At 34.7% G+C, this 19,396-nt stretch overlaps 2 protein-coding genes across 8 annotated transcripts; one reads left to right on the forward strand and one right to left on the reverse strand.

The window, feature by feature from the left end:
• The first annotated feature begins 6,776 nt into the window (after window positions 1-6,776).
• On the forward strand, window positions 6,777-16,103 carry LOC112775374 (putative E3 ubiquitin-protein ligase LIN-1). Of its 6 annotated transcripts, none has more exons than XM_029295487.2 (18): window positions 6,777-7,266; window positions 8,168-9,110; window positions 9,237-9,291; window positions 9,401-9,787; window positions 9,912-9,991; window positions 10,113-11,396; window positions 11,666-11,810; window positions 11,900-12,157; window positions 12,247-12,556; window positions 12,644-12,768; window positions 13,205-13,324; window positions 13,427-13,552; window positions 14,280-14,402; window positions 14,506-14,616; window positions 14,790-14,933; window positions 15,033-15,281; window positions 15,612-15,668; window positions 15,798-16,103. In XM_029295487.2, exons 2-17 carry the CDS (start codon window positions 8,170-8,172, stop codon window positions 15,627-15,629), a joined length of 4,476 nt encoding a protein of 1,491 aa, XP_029151320.1. In that variant the 5' UTR covers window positions 6,777-7,266; window positions 8,168-8,169; the 3' UTR covers window positions 15,630-15,668; window positions 15,798-16,103. The 6 variants fall into 6 exon arrangements, with proteins under 6 accessions (XP_029151320.1, XP_029151321.1, XP_025674737.1 ...); XM_029295488.2 differs by having other exon boundaries at window positions 15,612-15,645; XM_072226618.1 differs by having other exon boundaries at window positions 6,825-7,266; window positions 8,177-9,110.
• A 361-nt stretch (window positions 16,104-16,464) lies between these two features.
• On the reverse strand, window positions 16,465-18,731 carry LOC112775375 (mitochondrial uncoupling protein 3). 2 transcript variants are annotated; one of them, XR_011876960.1, is made up of 3 exons: window positions 18,404-18,713; window positions 17,320-17,818; window positions 16,465-17,193 (listed from the first exon to the last, which is right to left on the reverse strand). XR_011876960.1 is itself a non-coding variant. In XM_025818957.2 (3 exons), the coding sequence occupies exons 2-3, from the start codon at window positions 17,706-17,708 to the stop codon at window positions 16,646-16,648; spliced, it is 915 nt and encodes a 304-aa protein (XP_025674742.1). In that variant the 5' UTR covers window positions 17,709-17,818; window positions 18,404-18,731; the 3' UTR covers window positions 16,465-16,645. The 2 variants fall into 2 exon arrangements, 1 of the variants encoding a protein (XP_025674742.1); XM_025818957.2 differs by having other exon boundaries at window positions 16,465-17,185; window positions 17,334-17,818; window positions 18,404-18,731.
• Window positions 18,732-19,396: the final 665 nt, after the last annotated feature.

The following is a 19,396-nucleotide window of genomic DNA, read 5'->3' on the forward strand; positions in this document are numbered from 1 at the left end:
CCCAACTATAATGGTCTATCACAACTAAACATCATTCATTTCTTCCTAGGAGGTTTGAATGCTGGCTTCACTCCTGGTGTTGGGACATATTTCATGAATTCAGCCATCCTTGAAGATGTTCCAGCACTTGCTCCTTACAATGGTCAACACTTGATGATCTTGGGGCTGGAGATGCTTTCCTCTTAGGCTGTAATTTGTCGGGCCTCATTGCAGGAGTCACCTATGATTGCATGAGTATAATACAAGTCCCCGTCAGTCAAAGTAAATTAAATTAAACAGTATTTTTTTAAATAACCATTAAAAACACAAATAATAGGACATATTGGAATCCTACTTGTTCCTGATCTCCATTATCTGGTTGTGAAAAAGGGGTCTGTGAAAGCAATCTCCGAAGGAGCATTTGTTGGGGCTGCAGAAGTAGCAACATTAGTTGCTGCAGAAGTGGCAACACCAGTTGTTGAAGAAGTGGCAACACTAGCTGCTGCAGAAGTAGCAACATTAGTTGCTGCATTAGCACCCTTTTGTTTCTCCTTAGCTATTACAGGTGCTGCAGTAGTAGCAAGGGCAGCTGCAATGTCATCAGCTTTTCTGTGGGAGTAGCTTCTCTTTGTGTGACCTTTTGTCCCACAGTAAGCACAAGAAAACTCCTTGTACTTTCTATGTAGCTTTGTTGCATCTGTCTTACTCTTCTTACTTCCTGAAGGCTCTTCATCTGCATCCTTTCGTCGTTTCTGCTCAAAGGACCTGGCTTCCTCCGAATCTGGGAGCCTTGGGCCTACTATACTGAGACTTCTCCCACATTGCTTGTCCAGGGATGGGATTCAAGGAATGCTTATATGTTTCTTTATATGAGTCCATTGTCAACCACTTGTGATAATAGTCTTCAGGATTCCCATTGATTCTAGCTATTGCAGCACATGCGTGGACACATGGCATGCCTGAAATCTAGATTATATTCAATCAAAGAGGAGGTTCAGTCACAAACAGTTTATATTCATTCAGTAAAAAAAAAAGATCTTATAACCTGTGATCTGCAAGGAGCATCTGCATGTGCATATATGCTTTTCCAGTCACAACCATGTTTGTTGGAAATCCTGAATCTCAAATCTATATAGCCATCATCACACCACACCGACGCCATTTTTGTGACTCTTCCTTATCTTTCTAGTCTGCTCCTCTGAATAGGAGGGTAACCTCCAATGTGGTGTTGCAGCTTCACTTTGTTTTTTGCAATTGTTCTCATCACGAACATGCGTACTTCTCTAGTAGAGTGAGTATAGGCTTTTCCTATACTCCTTTATCCTTGCATTGAAGACCTCGCACGGCGTTATTACAAATATTATCCAGCTTCGGATCATGACTAAAGTATGCTTCGTCCAACTTTCCTTTGGCCATTTTGTTCAAGTAGGCCCAGGCTTCCTCATTCTTTCTCTTTACTTTCTCCATTTTCTGTTCAAATCTATGCCTAGTTGTCTTCTTGCACATTCTCATAACATGGTTCTTAACTCTTGCGTGTTCCACTGCTTGTTAAAGTTCTTCCATAGGTGCCACATACAAAACCTATGGTGCACTCCAGGCATCAATTCACGGACTGCTGGAATTAACCCCTGCCATCATATGACTATATTGTTAGCAATTACTGTTATCGAGCCCCAATTAAGCCCCCCAAATAAACAGTTATGACTCTATCTAAACCTTAAATTTAAATTATGTCCCAACAGAGTTCTCGATAGTTGCAGTCAATTTTTTTAAAGCTTAAATATTACCTTTTGCATGTTAGACATGAAGCACCATTTGTTAGAGGCTACATCACCCAGATCATCTAACAGAAGCTCCAGAAACCATCGCCAGTTTTTCTTGTTCTCAACCTCTACAATGGCCCAAGCGATGACATATATATGGTTGTTGGCGTCTTGTCCAACTGCGGCTAGTATTTGTCCTCCAAAGTGTGTCTTCAAAAAGGCTCCATCTAGCCCAATTAGAGGCCGACACCCAGCCTTGAATCCTTTCTTGCATCCATCGAGGCATATATACGTACATTTTTTCGAAAGTTTGGTTCTCCTTCAGGCTGCGGCTTCACTCCTATTTTAATAGTTGATCCAAGGTTACTTTTCAATAAGTGTCTCTGCATAGTCTCTGAGAAGTGTGTATTGTGCTGCCGCATCTCCATATACAATGTTCCTTGCATCACTTAAGGCTCTAGTCAGAGAGGACTTATTGAGGTCAAGATCACACTTCCTCTTGAAGTAATCAGACGCTTCTCCATGTTTCGGGTTAGGATATTTTCTTATTTTCTTTACCAGCTTTGAGGCTACCACTTCCTATTTGCTGCCTCTATTTTTAGTTCTCCTTGCACATATGTGGTTGTTGTTGAATGTTTTCATCTGCCAGCAAGTCCCTTCATGATCCATAGAGGCATATGCAACCCACTTACAACCCTCCTTCTGTACTTGCAACAGCTCTCACCCTATAACTCTCATTTCTTTTGAAATTGATTTGCCTCCCCTCTTGTATGGTGAACTCTCTCACGGCCTCAATAAAATCATGTTTGCTATGAACTTCATCCCGACTCCAACTTTAGCTCACCAAATTTTGCTCCCTCCATGAACATTGGAAAAGCATCGTCCTCATCTGCATCAGATTCTTCGTCTGAATTAGGTGGGGTCTTTATTTCCTCAGATTTTCACAAGTCATTTCCATCAGAATCATCGTGGTATGCATCAAAGGCGTCATATGGTGGCTGGAGCTCAGGGGCTTTTCCAATCACTTGGTCCAGATCAACTTCCTCATCAGAATTCTGAACTATCAGCTCATCTTCTTCACACAAGTTCTTCGAGACATATCTTACCTTTTGCCTTATTTTTTTTTCATTTTCAACTCCCTGGGTCTTGCTGTAGCAACTTCAGAATCAGATTCATCATCACTTGAACTCTCAAAAGCCTCGGATCCAGGCCTATAAAGTTCATCTTTCGCACTCTCATACGAGTCACTACTGTCATGCTTAATGTCACGGATGGGACCTCACAACAACCTTCTTCTCTTTGGGTGCAAATCTTGAAGCTGATCGTGTCACTCGTTTTGGTAGTGGTATCGGTACCTTCTTCACAGCACCTTTCTTTGGGGTAGACTTTGAATTCCTTTTTTACACTTGTTTCAGACTTTTTTGTAGTGGTAGGTGGAATAGACTTCTCAGATTTATTATTTTTTGGTTTAGAAGAACATGGATTGGAAATAGGCATTGGTTTAGGCTGGGCTGGAGGTGTGGATGTGGGCTGGGCTGGAGGTGTGGTTGTGGCTGGGCTACGAGGTTCAAAGGTGGGTTGAGCTGGAATAATTTGAGGTGGGTTTGGTTTGAGGTTTTGAATGGGGCTGACTTGGAGGAGCAGAGTTCAGTTGGCCTGGGGGTACAGGTTTGCTTCAGGGAATGTGATCGTATTTTGTTCAAGGGCTGTATTTGGAATACATGAGGATGGATTTGAGGTGGTGCCAGATACCATGATTTTTGGATTAGCGGTCATAGGACCAGTTGTGGAACTCATCCCTTCATGTTCAGAATTTCCATGCTCAAGATATACATGCACTACACCTTCATTATTCTTTGCGTGAAAGCACATCTCTAAGAGCTCCTTGTCATGTGATAGTGCTCTCAATCCAGTCTTCAAGGGCCTTCCAGGAACTAGCCACCAGCACTCCTTCAAGTTGTCATATCCTAGAACCTTGTAATAATTTCTTATTGAGAACACGTCCAATGTATCTGCCTCTAGTCCAAATAACTGTTCAATTTGGTCTCCAACATACACAACTTCTCCATCTTCTTTTGTCTCAAAACTTCCTCCATAGTGGATGACAATTGTTATATCATCATCCATCTACATTGCAAAATAACAAAAATCTCAACAATAATTTTAAAAAAACAAGCATACTGACTTAACTGACTTCAAACTTCAAACAGGACAAAGGTCATCATTCATTTTAAAACAACAAATTTTTAAACACAAGCAATAACACACACATGATAACATTTTTTCACAGATAGCAAAAGATAAAATCGACATTCTCTTCTTTCATCAGGAAAAAAAAACCCTAGCATCATTCACATGCAACAATTTTCAATGCCCTAAATATAACCAGCACCTTGCTTCGATAATAACAATGCAATACAAAAACCCAACAAAAACCAAAAACAGAGTATTAAGAAATTTGTGAAAAAAAAATAAAACTTCACTTCCTAACCTGATCTTCTTCGTTTCTTTCTGCGCCTATGTTAGTTCGTCAGCAACCTCACCCAGCAGTCCAATACACCAACAATGTTACTCTGATTCTCCTTCTTCACAGTCAAGCAATGGAGAAGAACAACAAAGTGGAGAAGAAGAATAGAAGACAAAGAGAAGGAAGAAGAAGGGTCAATCTACGTCTGTGTCTTCATCTACACGTTGGCCAATTTTTTTAACCCAATAAAGCCCTTAAACGACGTCACATTGAGTTAAAACTGGGAGGGAACATAAACGGCGTCGTTTTATACTTTCCTACGTGTCAATTTAACGTGCCACATCAGCGTTCCGTTAACGGAGATAGCTACGAGGGCAAACGTGGGTCACGATTCAATATTTCAGGGTTTTAATGGGTAACTATAAATTTCGGGGTCCAAATTGAGTCCGCTCGACAATTTCAGGGGCCAAAATGAGTATTAACTCATTGTTTGACACAACACGTTTAATAAATTTTAGGTCGAGTTTTCTCTTATAAAAGAGTTATATTTGCTCCCTAAATTAAAATGTTAGATATAAGTTTGATTCAACATTCTATTAAAATTGACAAAAATAAAGCAAAACAGTCTCATATATGATAACAAATTTTATTCCTAGCAATAATAAGTTTGATTGTAGTATAAAAAACTTTTAGCATGTGTGAGTGAATAAGTATGTATAACAAAAAAAAAAAAAACACACACACACATATATATAATTTGTTTGGTTGTTTAAGATACTTATAAGTAAACATAAACACATTTATTATTAGTAACAATTTTTTCGCCTGGAAAATGTGTTTCATTTTCATATCTAATAATATTTATGTCCCAACTTTTTGCCAAAAAGTAAATACATGTATTATGTTATGTGTGGTTGTGTGTTAGTTTTATCCATCTAAAATATGTGTTTTACTAACAAATAACGAATATGTATTATAGTGTCTATATTTTTAAGAGCAACTCTAATATGATATTTTTTGGATATTATTTTGATATATACAATAATTAATTAATTTAAAATTAAAATTTGTATTAGATATGTTATTTAAAATAATATTTAATATTAGTAAAAAAAACTATATTATTTAAAAAAAAGACCAATTGAATACTATCACTTATATAACCCATTAAATAAACATTTGAATATTGTTATTGTAACGTACAATGACAAAAGTTCAATCAAACTAAATAAGATATATAGAATATACTCAGTTGTATTTCTGCATTTCATTATTTTATTTTTGTTATCTTTTTATCAATTTAATAAAAATAGATCCAACCCAATTCAACTTAATATTTTTTTAATTATTTACAAAATTTTAATTTCTCTTCCAATCTAAATGCACAAAGTTCTTAATTTTCACATCTCCAAAATTTTTATTTTTTTTATTGTAATTTTTTTTTCAAATTCAATGAGTCAAAATATGTAATGTCTCAAACATATAATGTGTTTTATAATGTTGTTATGGTTATTTAAATAATATTTTAAAGTATATTTTTATTAGTGTATAATATCTTTTAAATATGGTATATAATTATTAATTGTGTAGTTTTATAATTTTTATATTTTGGTTATTTTTTACAATAAAAATAATATAAAATTTAAATTGAGTTGAGACCAAATATTGAAGTGACAAATCTCACATTAAGTATCAAATTAATATTTCTGATATAAGATCTTATATTTATTTATGTGGCATCTTGTGAGACCTAAATAAAATGTAACCAAACTAATATTAGAAATATCTAAAATGTGCCTATCTATAAGCATGAGATACAAAGACAAAGTTATAGAGATACAAAACCATGGATACAATATTATGTTTAAAATATTAAATTAGTATATTTTTGTATTTTTTTTGACAAAAAAATATTATTGAATGATACAACTTATTATTTATTTTTTATTTATTATCTTTATTAATTTTTGAATTAAATATTTTATCATTATATTTTTTTATAAATTTATGTGAGGAAAAAGTAAAATATATTTTTTTAATTTATTCTATTTTATATTTAATTTATAATTAAATAAAATATAAAAAAATATTTTTTATGTGTTTTTATTTTTTTTAAACTTATAGAAACCACCATGTATCGCCCTAATTGGAAATAGCTGAAAAACTATGTTTTGCTCTGCGGTTTACGTACACACTTTCAAGCAAACAATAAACACCAATGAAAGCAGCACTGTTAAGTGTTTTCACTTTTCAACTTTCCATACCTTCAAACCAAAAGGCCAAGTGGCCAACAATGGTTGCTAGTTAGTTTCTCTTTCTAACGAACTTGGGTTGATCAAGTGGTCAACTCACTCATCTGCTTAAACAAGTATCAGAATTCGAATTTAACTTTGTGCATATAGTAAATTATTAGCTAATAATAGACTTTTAAATAGAATTTAAATGCGCGACAAATTAATTTTTGACTTGTTTTTTCCTAACATACCAATAAATAAATAAAAAACCATATAATATTTAATTAATAATCATAATCATCCCATAAAAATAATAGCAATATTAAGTATCTTAACCTTTGCATGATATTATAATAAGACATATTCCTTGGTCCGCGCTTTGCTTCTGTCATCACACACACATATCCAATGCCGGCAATGGCTACTTCCAACTCTGCACAATTTTTATACAATTTAGAAAGCACATAAGTCTTCTATGTTCCTGGCTTCCACTGATTTCTTCTTCTTCTTCTTCTTCTTCTTCTTCTTCTTCTTCTCTTTAGAAATTATTGTCTAGTTTCCTCCAAGAACCTGGCTTTGAATTAACATGATGTCTTATTATTAGTCCTGTTTTCATTGATCAAAATCAAAGCAAAAGTCAAAAGCTTCTTGTCAAGTAATTTGAATTGTTCAACAGTGCAACTTCAATATATATAGCATCTTCATATACAGTGCTTCACCTTCATCATTCAACTGTTTATTTGCCAGCACGTGCGCTACGACACCCTCGCCGGAGGTGGGGTGTGAGTGGAAATCTTGTGAAGGATCAGAGTATAACAAAAAGGTTAGGAAGAGATAAGGTCAAAGACTTGGCCAAGTTTGAAAAATTTTCATTAGAGTCAGGGGGATGAATGGTTGAATGCTTTGATTCTATAGTATCTTTTTAGATTCTGAGTTTTATGTATGACGATCATATATAATTATGAGTTATTGAGTGGTTTTTGAAGTGGTAGCTTAATTTTATTAGGTCCAAAAGATAAGTTCATTGTTTTAAGTCTCTTAGTTTGTCAACGTGCATGCCAATATGAATTTCTAATTTTAATTTCTTTTTTTTTGGGTAGTAGATGAATGTTACCTTTGTTTTTCAAATATTAGCAATTGGTGAATTCATATAGTAAATGCCCTTTTGGATCCTTATCATTTGTCCAAAAGACAAAGCGCCTCTCTACAATTCAAAAATCTCTAGTCGGTCTCCAACCATCCAAGTGATTAGGAATTTTCGAATGGGAAGTGCTAGGTAAACAATGACCATTTTTAACAACGTTAACAACCACCAATTAAATAAAAATACACTACATCCTAATTTAATGCTACTAATTAAATTTAAGATTAATTTATTCTTTTAACTCTATTAATTCACATTGTTCACACATTGTTCAAAAATGTTATTGGTTACCTATATTTTTCCTTTTCGAATTGTGGAGGATCACGTTGTGTGTTGCTCGAATTCATGTATACTCATTAATCTTGAATATTCTAAACCTTTCTGAGTTCTGATGTGAACTTTGTTGTTTGCATTAGATTCCATTTATATTTTTGGATTGCTATATAGATTTATGAAATAGTTGGAGTATTCTTGTACACTCAAGTGTCTTTACAGATAATGAATTTGGTTCTTTACATGTTGATCTCCAACTGTTTGAAGAATGTTCCATGAGGCTTTCTTTGTTGTGATGTCATTTTAGATATGGCAGGGAACTTCAGATTCACAATGGACCAAAAGGATATTGTTAGAATCTTGACAACAACCATCGATAGTTTCATTCAGGATCGATTAATCGACAAAGAACTAAGAGCTCAGCACAAAGAACAGTGTGCAGAGAGGTTAGCAGCTGAAGATGGAAGTTCTGAAAAAGACACTGAGGTAGAGTACTCTGATCAAGCAGTGTTAGCAAATCTTGATTGGGGTATCGAGGCGCTTGAAGAAGCTATCAATACCTATAACACGGAAACTAAGCTTGCGAGACTCGATTATGCTGAGAAGATGCTGCAAGTTTGTGCAATGCTGAATCCTAAGCAAAAGACTGCTGGAGTGCCAAACTTCTACCTTTCAGCTTGGGCACATTTGAACCTATCATACCTATGGAAGTTGAGGAACAACATTCAGAATTGTGTTCTTCATGCCATTGACATGTTCATCGTTGATCCTTTTTTCACTCGGATTGACTTTGCTCCAGAACTCTGGAAAACTCTGTTCCTTCCACACATGAGCTCTATTGTAGGGTGGTATTCAGAGGAGAGGCACAAACTTATGATGGAAGTAATACCTGAAACTTCTGATTTTTCAGTCACAGCTGATTTTGATCAACTTTTCAATGAATCCTTGGTATTCTCTCTGAGGCCAAATCAGTTAGATAAGTTGCAAAAACTGGAGCAGCTTTATGGAGAGTCTTTGGACGAGAACACGCGGCTATATGCAAAGTACTATAAGGACTGCATGAACTCTGATTCCACTACCTCAGGCAAGAAGGTTGTTCCCATGTTGCCAATTGCTGAGCCGCCAATGACTCCTTTGCATGAGTTGAGCAGGTCGGTTCCAGATTATGTGAAATTCGGTCCGATTTTGCCTAAGAGTGCTGGCTTTTCTTTGATGTCAATGCCAAAAGATGGTGTAAATGAAAAAACCAGGTAGTATTTCATGCACCAAAATGTAAATTCTGTGTGCATGTGTTCCATTTTCAGTGAAAATTTTTACTTCATTTGAGCCTACTATGCATGTACCTTTTTGGATGCTGAATTTCAAATTTTCAACAGAGATAAACCATCGAGCCATTCCAAGGTGGAAAACTCATCTATATGGGGTACTAAGGTGAAAGAGAGTTAATTATATTTTTATTGCAAATAATATCTATAGCTTTAGATTCATGGTTCTCAAGTAGCATAAGTGTATAGCCCTTATGATAATTTATGATATGTAGGAGAGCATCATTGAAGAGAATGAAAATGAAAATGAAAATGAAGAAGATTCAGATTCTGATCTTGATGATGCATCTGTGGGTTCTCCTAACAAAAATAATGTTTTCTCGCCTGAAAGGAAGGCGATCAAGGACGACAATATTGAGCCAAAAGTGCATCTATCAAACCAAAGGAGTAAAATATACTCTCCTAGTATCTCCTCTCCCTTGGACTCTCCAAGAACTCCTCAAGACAATTCGTCATTAAATCCTCATATGCGCAGCAAAAGAGAGCCGAAGTACTTGCGCTTATTGTCTAGTCGTTTAAGGGATTCGATCATTTCTGACTCTTTAACATCATCACCAGACCTGAGCACTGATCACATTATGAACTCTGATCATGAAATGATGGTGTGCCTCTTATGATATCTATGACCCCATATGTTAATAATACTATTAACTTTCTATTATTGCTAAGTGTGAATGTGATTATCAATTTTTATGTTGAAGACTGTAATTTTTCTTTGGAATATAGGTGAACATTAAGAAGAAAGACTATAATCGAATTCCATGTATGAGTTATGAAAATGAGGATAGCCTGGTGCTAAATGACAGGTAAACTATATTAATATGTTCTATGATGCTCTTAATTATATAGTTCTTATGCATAGCATAGAGCATTTGATAAGTAATAATCATTATAGGTTTCTTAGTGCTTCAATATCTTTGGATGCAGTTCTTTTTGTGAAAGTGATGAGGGATATCATGGCTGCATTTCATTGCCCAAATTAGAGAAGCAGACTACCGGATCAAAGCCGCCAAAAGATTTTGTATGTCCAATCACAGGTCAGATATTTTGTGATCCTGTTACCCTTGAAACAGGCCAGACCTATGAAAGAAAAGCTATTCAAGAATGGCTTAAAACAGGAAACACAACATGCCCCATCACGCGACAGCCTCTATCCGCAAGCATGTTACCCAAAACAAACTATGTTTTGAAGAGATTGATAACATCCTGGAAGGAACAACATCCTGAACTAGCTCAGGAGTTCTCAAATTCTAACACTAACACACCAAGGGGTTCTTCTTGTTCTCCATTGCTGAAAGACAACTCAATGCTGTCCATTTTACAAAGAACACCCGACTCAATGACTCATAAGAACAAAGAGGATTATATCATACAAAGGAGCAAGAGATTTATACAGGTTGCTGCAACATCTCCAACTAGTGTGCTATCTCAAGCTGCAGTTGAAACAATCATGAATTCCATGAAACCATACATTTCAAGTCTCTGCACATCAGAAAACTTACAAGAATGTGAAGAAGCTGTATTGGAAATTGCTAGATCATGGAAGGATGCAAAGAGTGATCCTCAGATTCATTCTTATTTATCAAAACCAACTGTCATAAACGGTTTAATGGAAATACTTTCAGCTTCTCTGAATGGAGAAGTTCTGAGGACAACAATTTACATCCTTACAGAGCTAATTTTTCTAGACGAAAGTGTCGGAGAGATACTTAACAGTGTAGATTCTGATTTTGATTGTTTGGCTGCTCTGCTCAAGAATGGTTTGGCTGAGGCAGCACTTCTGATTTATCAGCTAAGACCAGTTTTTGCTCAGCTATCAGCCCATGAGCTTATACCGTCTCTAGTCCAAGTGATTCAGAACAAAAATGAGGAGTTGGATGATTTTCAATTAGTTATGGACCCGAAAGATGCCGCCATAGCAATTCTTGAACAAATATTAGCCGGAGGGGATGAATACAGCAGGTCCCTTAATGCTTTGAGTGTTATTTCAGCAAATGGAATTCCGGCATTGGTAAAATATTTAGAGAGGATGGAGGTAAGGACGTCTGTTGTTTCCATACTTTTGTGTTGTATGCAAGCTGAAAGAAGTTGCAAGAACTTGATAGCAAGTCGAGTCGAATTGTCTCCTGTTCTTGAATTATTTCATGGTGGAAATGATAGTGTGAAAGGCGTCTGCGCAGAATTTCTCTCCGAGCTGGTTCAATTGAATAGGTAACTAAAAGCTTGCAGCTTACTTGTATCGCAAGCAAATAAAATCTTCCTTCCTTTCTAATTACTTTTCAAGTGAAATACAGTTGTTCCTTTACAAGCAGAATCTAGTGTGTCAATGTTTTCTGCTAGAACATGAGAGAAACCTTATTTATTTGAGTACTTTATTATGTTGACATGGGAAGGTGTTGTTTGCAAGAAGATGTACGTCTATTCCAATTCCTTCTTCAATCCATTTATTTATGTTTTCATTTTCATATTGTTATCATTAGGAGAACTTTCTGCAACCAAATCTTACAGATAATCAAGGATGAAGGAGCATTTAGTACAATGCATACGTTTCTTGTATATCTTCAGATGGCTCCAATGGAGCATCAGCTTGCTGTTGCCAGTCTTCTTCTCCAGCTTGATCTTCTGGTCAGTCTTTGGAAACCAATTTCTTGTTACATAAATGTAGTTTATGCTCTCTTGTCATCTCAGCATTTTTTATCTTGTCAAATCTTTAGGTGGAGCCACGAAAGATGAGCATTTATAGGGAAGAAGCTGTAGAGACACTAATTGAAGCACTTTGGCAAAAAGACTTCTCAAATACTCAAATTAAGGCTTTAGATGCTTTACTATATCTTATTGGACATGTCACTTCCTCAGGAAAGTCATATACTGAAGCCTGGTTGCTCAAGATCGCAGGATTCGATCAGCCTTACAACGCTTTAATGAAGGCCGAACAATTGGGACAACGTGACAATGATTTGGTGGAAACAATGGTTAGGAGCTATGAGGCATTTAGATTTTCTTTTGTTTGAAAAATTGTTGATTTGTTTTTCTCCAACTGACACAAATGTTTCTTGCATAGGAGGATGAGAAAAATGCATTGAATTCTTGGCAGAAAAGGGTTGCATTTGTACTTTGCAACCATGAAAATGGTTCAATATTTAAAGCATTGGAAGAATGCTTAAGGAGTACTTCCCTAGAGATGGCAAAATCTTGCCTTGTTCTGGCCACATGGATTACACACATGCTCTCTACACTTCCTGACACCGGTATAAGGGACGTTGCTCGTGAGTCATTGCTTGACGAATTCATAAATGTTCTACTGTCATCAAAGAACATGGAGGAAAAGATTCTTGCTAACCTAGCTTTGAATACTTTCATTAGTGATCCAAGTAGGTATTTTTATAATAATTATGGACATTATCTGTGTCATTTTATCAAACAAAGGAATTCTCAACTGAAAACTTATGATGTTTCAGTTGCTCATGAAGCACTTGGAGGCTATGCTAAAAGCATTTATAGAACACTGAGGAAGCTAAAGAAACATTCAGCTGCAGCAGTTGATATTATGAGAATCTTACTAAACTTAAAATCTGTTGATGTGGTGAGTCAAATGGTGATTCATGATATTATTCATTACGTGCAATATATTAAGGGTTAATTGGACTTTATACCCTGAATCTTACATCATGTGCACTTTAGCCTTTAAACCTTAAAAATGTGCAAATCAACTTGATTAAACTTTCCTAAACTTTGGGTTATGTGCAAATCATTCGCCCTCCCCCTAAAACTTTGTTAAATATGCAAATTTGATACATAAACTTTGATAAATGTATGTTATTTTTGTTAACAACAACAACAAACCCTTATTTCACTAGTTTGAGTCGGCTACATAGATAAGATAATGTCATTGAGTCCTATCATCTATCATGTATATAGTAAAACTATTTACACGGGGACCTTCTTTGACCATAGAAATTACCATAGTGGTCAAGCTACACATTTGGAAAAAGTAACTAACAGAAATCTCTATTTCGCAGACTGAGTTGTGGAGTTGTAAAGAGGTTGTTGAGTTAGATTTGAGCTCAAACGGAGAAGTTCTTTCTTTGCTTTATCTGAATGGTCAGGTCTTGAGTGGACACTCTGATGGAACTATCAAGGTAGGGTGTAGGGTGTCCTAACCAATAGAAAAGTGTGACTGAATTCCATGTTTGGCTGCCATTCTTTCTTGAAAAACTATCACTTAATATGTTGAATAACAGGTATGGGATGCAAGGAAGAGAATACCAAGAATCATTCAAGAAACTCGCGAGCACACAAAAGCTGTAACTTCTCTGTGCTCTTCAGGTGATAGACTCTACAGTGGTTCCTTAGACAAAACCATCCGGGTAAACTACCTTCTTGTTAATTGTTATCATGAAAACTAGTCTTATGTTTGACTAATCAATTTTTATTTTTAAAAAAAAGTTAAATAGCTCTAGAAGTACTTAATTTTCAAGCTCCTTGTAGTTTAAAATTTTGTATTTTAAGTCCCTGTAACTTAGAGATGTTGAAATCCAATCCAAACCAAACCGCTCATCCAATTCAAACAGAAAACCAATCAAATTATAATAATTTAGATTGAACTGAATTCCATCTTTCACAAACCACTCAAATTGGATCAGATTTCAGATCGACTTTTTACAACTGATCTAATCCAATTCAAACCGTATAATATCATTATCAAACTTTATGACTACTTAGAATATGTTTAATTTATTATATATTTTATCTTATTCATGTATTATTAATATTTATTTTTATGAATGTAAAATGAGATTTTTTTTTATTTTCATCTTTCTTCTGGTTGAGATCTATTTTATAAACAACTAAACTTAGGTCTAAGAGTAAATACTAATTATATTGATAAAGTTCACTGAAATAAGCAAGACCAAAATGAGTTTACTTCACATAGAAAATAGCAGGGCATTTTCTTGTGGAAACTGCAATGATTGAAGACCAATATCTTAGCAATATTTGCCATCTTGATAACTTCCAAATTACTTCTTGCATCTCAGGGAACTACTTCAATCATATTATTCAGTATGAACTAATCAATAAGACTTTTATGTGAAGGTTTGGACTATCAAAGCCAATGAGATTATATGTATAGATGTTCATGATGTGAAGGAGGCAGTGTATGAGTTAACAGCAAATGCTAGATTGGCATGCTATGTGTCTCAAGGAACTGGAGCCAAGGCAAGCCAACTATATATGTTGCTTGAACAAATCAAATCAAATAGAAAATCAGTTTCATCGTAAAAAGGGTATGATTAATAAGAACTTCAGATGTTAATTACAGGTTTATAATTGGTCAGAGGCTCCAAAGCATATCAATTTCAGCAAGTATGTGAAATGCCTTGCTGTTGCCGGCAACAAATTGTATTGCGGCTGCTCCGGTTACAGCATTCAGGTATGCATCATTCTTCAGTAGCTTCATATTCTTGCAGTTCCTTAAGATAAAATGTAACAAGTACCAACCAATATAGATTATATGGAGTTGAGATCCAAATAATTTAATTCTATAAAAACATGCAAGGCTTCTGTTGGAAAATTTCCATCACAAAATTTAGTGAACATGTTCAGGAGGTTGACTTGTCCAAACATACATCATATTCATTCTTCTCTGGTACAAGAAAATTATTGGGAAAACAAACCATACACGCCCTTCAAATTCATGATGGTTTCCTCTATGCCTGTGGATCTTCTGTTGATGCAACTGCAGGAAAGGTGCATACATGCCATTTCTAATCCTATACCAATCATGTTATTCTCATCATTACAAATAAAAAAATTTCTTGCTAAGCTTGAATAACTTTTTGATGTCAGATATTTTCACTCTCCACCAAAATGGTAGTAGGATCACTATCGACTGGACTCGACATCCATCGTGTAGCCATCAACAATGACTTCATATTTGCAGGTACGAAGTTCGGCACCATTGAGGTTTGGCTGAAAGATAAGTTCACCCGGGTTGCTTCCATCAAAATGGCTGGTGGTAACACAAAAATCACATCATTAGTATCAGATGCGGATGGTATGATGCTTTTTGTTGGTTCCTCTGATGGAAAGATCCAGGTTAGTTCTTGATCATTACAGTAATCATGATACTAGAACTTAGGATGCATTTGATTTGCATTTTTATTTTCTGTTTTCATTTTCAGTATTTTCTATTTCCAGAATTTTGTGAAGAAAAAAGAGAAAACAATGAAAATGATATAATCCTTTTTTTTGTTTTCACTACCCATTTTCTCCTTTTCCTTCACAAAATCCTAAAAACAGAAAACACTAAGAATGAAAACAGAAAATAAAAATACAAACCAAACGCATCCTTCTTTCTTTGTTTGTTTTTTGGCAGAGAATTTAGCTATTCATTCCAAGTAATCCCATTTTCTCCATGGTTTGCAGGTTTGGGCCTTGGATTAAGCACATGAAACAAAAAGTATAATAATCCTTTTGCCACATGTAAATGAATTGTTTATGAGCATCTCATATGATGGTCATTTACTCTACTTGCACGTTTCATAGGAATTCAATAGTTAAGAGTATTGTTCATTTGATTATACTATCTAAATAAGATATTCTTTGTTGAAGGTTAATGGAGCATGTGCAGATTGAGCTATATAGTATGTGGGAAAAAACATCAAATTCCAACTATGAAGTGAGACCAAGACAATTTTGAAGTGAAACTTTGATACAAGATCTATGTTTGGTCCACCACAACTGTGTTTGATTCACAAATGAGCAATTCTTATAATGAAAATTCCTTAATCAACCACAATACTATATTGGGGGCCAAATAGAGCATATTCCTATCCCATAAAAGTTAACATCATTATTATTGCATTTTGAACCTTGAAAGTATGATAATTAATAATTTAACACTGAATTTTCGCCCCATTACTCAGCTATGCACTTAAATAAATTTAAAAAAAAGGGACACTTGTGAATAAGCACCATGTCTAAATTTACACATCAATGATGAAACTCATCCATGAAATTTTTCTCGCTATTTTACCTCTCAAATAAACATAGTGTTAACTTTGAATCCAAGGGTCAAGGAATAAATGTCTAATATATTTTGAAGTGTTAGTACCATGCATAGCTTCTCACAAGTTAACTAATGTTAAATGCAAGTTCACTCCCTGATGATTTATTTTATTTTTCCTCTCTTTTACCATTTTTCAGGTAGGTTAACAAGATGTACTATAATACAAAACATAAGTGATCAATGATCATTCAGTAGAACAAGAAAAATATATATCACCTTCATAACAAATTGTAACTCTTCCATTACTAAAAGTTTGAAAATTAGCCATACAAGGCAACTACATAGAAAGGCTTATAATAGTTTAAATATAAGGAATGAATCTAGGTGTGTGTGCATTGAATTGTGAGTTTTTTATGAATACAAGACTATTTTTATGAGTAAGAACATTACATCAGAAAGAAGAGAGCCCTGCAATTTTTCTGAACTTCTCGTAGGATACCCAGAATACAAATTGCCATGGACCTAGCCGAGCCCATGTCGGGAAGAATCCTTTCCACAGTGCTTGAATTCCTTCAACTTTAACTGTCTTTACCAAGCAATCAAGAGAGCTAACATACAAGACTTTCCCTTCCTTGGCCGCTTGATTCATCATCCTAGTCTTCACGACATCAGCTGGACAACTTAAAGAAGTTGCCGCAAGACCTGACATGATGGAAGCTAATGTGTGGGCATAAACATTATCATCAGCTATCCTGCTTCTGATAACCAATTGTTTGGCATGATCATAGCATGCTAATTCTCCCATGTTCACCAAGAACGCTCTTTGGACATTAGGCAAAACACCCTTCCACAGCCCTTTCAATCCTTCGGCTTGAACAATCTTCCCAAAAGCATCGAATGGTCCCGAATATCGAGGTTGAATACCGTGCCTTGCCATACGGCCATCAGCTTGCATCCGCACCTTGACAAGATCGGCTGGACTTGCTACAACCTGTATAACTAAGAGTAAAAACCTTATGGGTAAAACAAGGAATATTCCCAAAAAATTGTATCTACTGTTTGTTGGAACCAGGAAATTCATCACTGTAAGATAGCATTTTATCACAATGCGCGCCATATCCATACCATGTAGCTCTCACCTGAGCCATGCAACCACTGATTCCACCAACAAGAGCCTTGCTAAAGATAGAGAGTGAAGCATTATCAGCTGAAACCACACTCCTCATATGTTCATACCCGACAATTCGAATAGGTGTGTAGAATAGGTGTCTTATGATTGCTGGAGACCAGCCTTTGTAAAGGCCAAGAGGACCTTGTTCACGGATAATTTCTGCTGCTATTCGAACTGCACCAGTGGGTCGGCTTGAGGAAAGCGACTCACCATGGAGTTGAAGCCTGGTCTTGATCAGGTCAATTGGGAAAGTTGTAGTCTCAGCCACCATGGCTGACAGTGAAGTAAGTAAGATCTTTGTGTGAGCATTATCACCTCCACCATGTTGATGGCCTGATTTCATGGCTATAGGATTCACGAAAAAATACCTACAAGTCTGTTTTGAGGCAATTGAGGAACCCACGAACTCATGACAGTTATGAGTTAAATGATATCTTTTGGCTCTAATGATACCTGCACTTGGGAGATACTCATCAGAAACAAAGTCATCTAGCAAAATTCATGTTACCGATTTACAGCACCCAAACGATTTGTTTTGAACCCTTCCGGGCGATCAGAAACTCATACGCAATGATTGATATACGATAATGAATATAGAAACCATGCCAAAGATTTTGCATTGTTCTTATAAAATGCAGTGTTGCTCTGGTACTTGAAGGGTGAAACAAAAAATATTATATCAGTTGAGAAATATGGATTGAGCAACTATTCATTGTTTTCCAGTTGCCACATTTATTTGCAAGAAATTGAGAGTAATACCAAATTTTGCTCCAAAACAGAACCAAAAAGTGGGTTATTGGAGTAGGATCATTTAACTCAAATATCAAATTCAATGCTTTGATAAACTCATAATTAACTGGGAAATCCAACTAAAATTATCATATAAACATAAACATCAATGTGAGGCTCTTCCATCTAATTTAGTAGTATAAACTAATCATCAACAAGAACAACACAGTCACAATCTTCAATCACCAAAAAACAGAGGACAATTGGATCCAGGCATAAACAGGGTTCGACAATTGTATTCAAAATCACCTTAAAAAGCATTTGGGGCTGCTCATGATGACACAATCGTTAAACTCAAGCGTGTTCCTTTTTCCTACCGTAGGAACAGTGAGAACCGAGAACAATCATAGAGAGTTAAAGAGATGTATTATAATACAGTATATTGTAATAAATGGTTCAAATTTTCATGTTAAAATTGTGAACAAGGAGCAATTGAGAAAAATAATAATCGAAAAGGCAGCTTTCCGAAACCCTAATTTCCTTTCCCAAATAAACTTTTCCCTGACATGTTTCTTAGATCTGTTTTTGCCGGAAAAGGAAAAAAAAAGCGCTCACTATCTTCTTGGTTTTTTTATTTAAATAAAAATTATCTTTCCTATTTCCTAATTTAGAATTATAAATAAATTATTTAAAAATAATATATATATATATATATATATATATATATATATATATATTGTTTGTAAATTTCATCCCAAATGGTATTGTTTGTTCTTGCTTTTCACGGTATTTCTGACTTGATAAGATAAGGAGGTCGCAGAATTGATCCCTATTTAAAATTGTATCTTAGTCAATTAATTAATTTTTAAATATTTAAAATTACAAATCTTTAATACTTATTTAAAAAAATAACTTAATTTTTATATTATTTTAATTTGATAAAATTAACAAAAATATTATTTATATATTAAAATTAATTATTAAATATATATAATTTAATTTATTTTTAATATATATTTATATTGATAACTAATTTTTGATAATTTTTTAATATACACGTATAATAGTTCATAAAATCAAATTGTATTATCTATGAATATGAAATATGAATAACAAAACAAACTATTAAAAATTTAATTTTAATGTATTAATAATATAAAATATTTTATACGGTTATATAATCATATTTATTTTTTAATTTTTTAAATAATTATTCAGGTTAATACTAAAAAACTATAATTCAAATATAATAATTTTCTTTTTTTACTTAAGATTTCGTATTCGAATCTCATCTCATATTAA

Source organism: Arachis hypogaea, chromosome 19 (genome assembly GCF_003086295.3).
Source record: "Arachis hypogaea cultivar Tifrunner chromosome 19, arahy.Tifrunner.gnm2.J5K5, whole genome shotgun sequence".
In the NCBI taxonomy this organism is placed as follows: domain Eukaryota; kingdom Viridiplantae; phylum Streptophyta; class Magnoliopsida; order Fabales; family Fabaceae; genus Arachis; species Arachis hypogaea.

What these genes read in the sequence shown, in the direction of transcription:
- LOC112775374 (XM_025818952.3), top strand. Translation starts at nt 8,170, where the DNA reads ATGGCAGGGAACTTCAGATTCACAATGGACCAAAAGGATATTGTTAGA. An exon ending in ATGATTTGGTGGAAACAATG is followed by an intron (nt 12,158 to 12,246) that starts GTTAGGAGCTAT and finishes TTTCTTGCATAG; the next exon opens with GAGGATGAGAAAAATGCATT. An exon ending in CCTTAGACAAAACCATCCGG is followed by an intron (nt 13,553 to 14,279) that starts GTAAACTACCTT and finishes TTTTATGTGAAG; the next exon opens with GTTTGGACTATCAAAGCCAA.
- LOC112775375 (XM_025818957.2), bottom strand. Translation starts at nt 17,708, where the DNA reads ATGAAATCAGGCCATCAACATGGTGGAGGTGATAATGCTCACACAAAG. An exon ending in TCAGTGGTTGCATGGCTCAG is followed by an intron (nt 17,186 to 17,333) that starts GTGAGAGCTACA and finishes TTAGTTATACAG; the next exon opens with GTTGTAGCAAGTCCAGCCGA.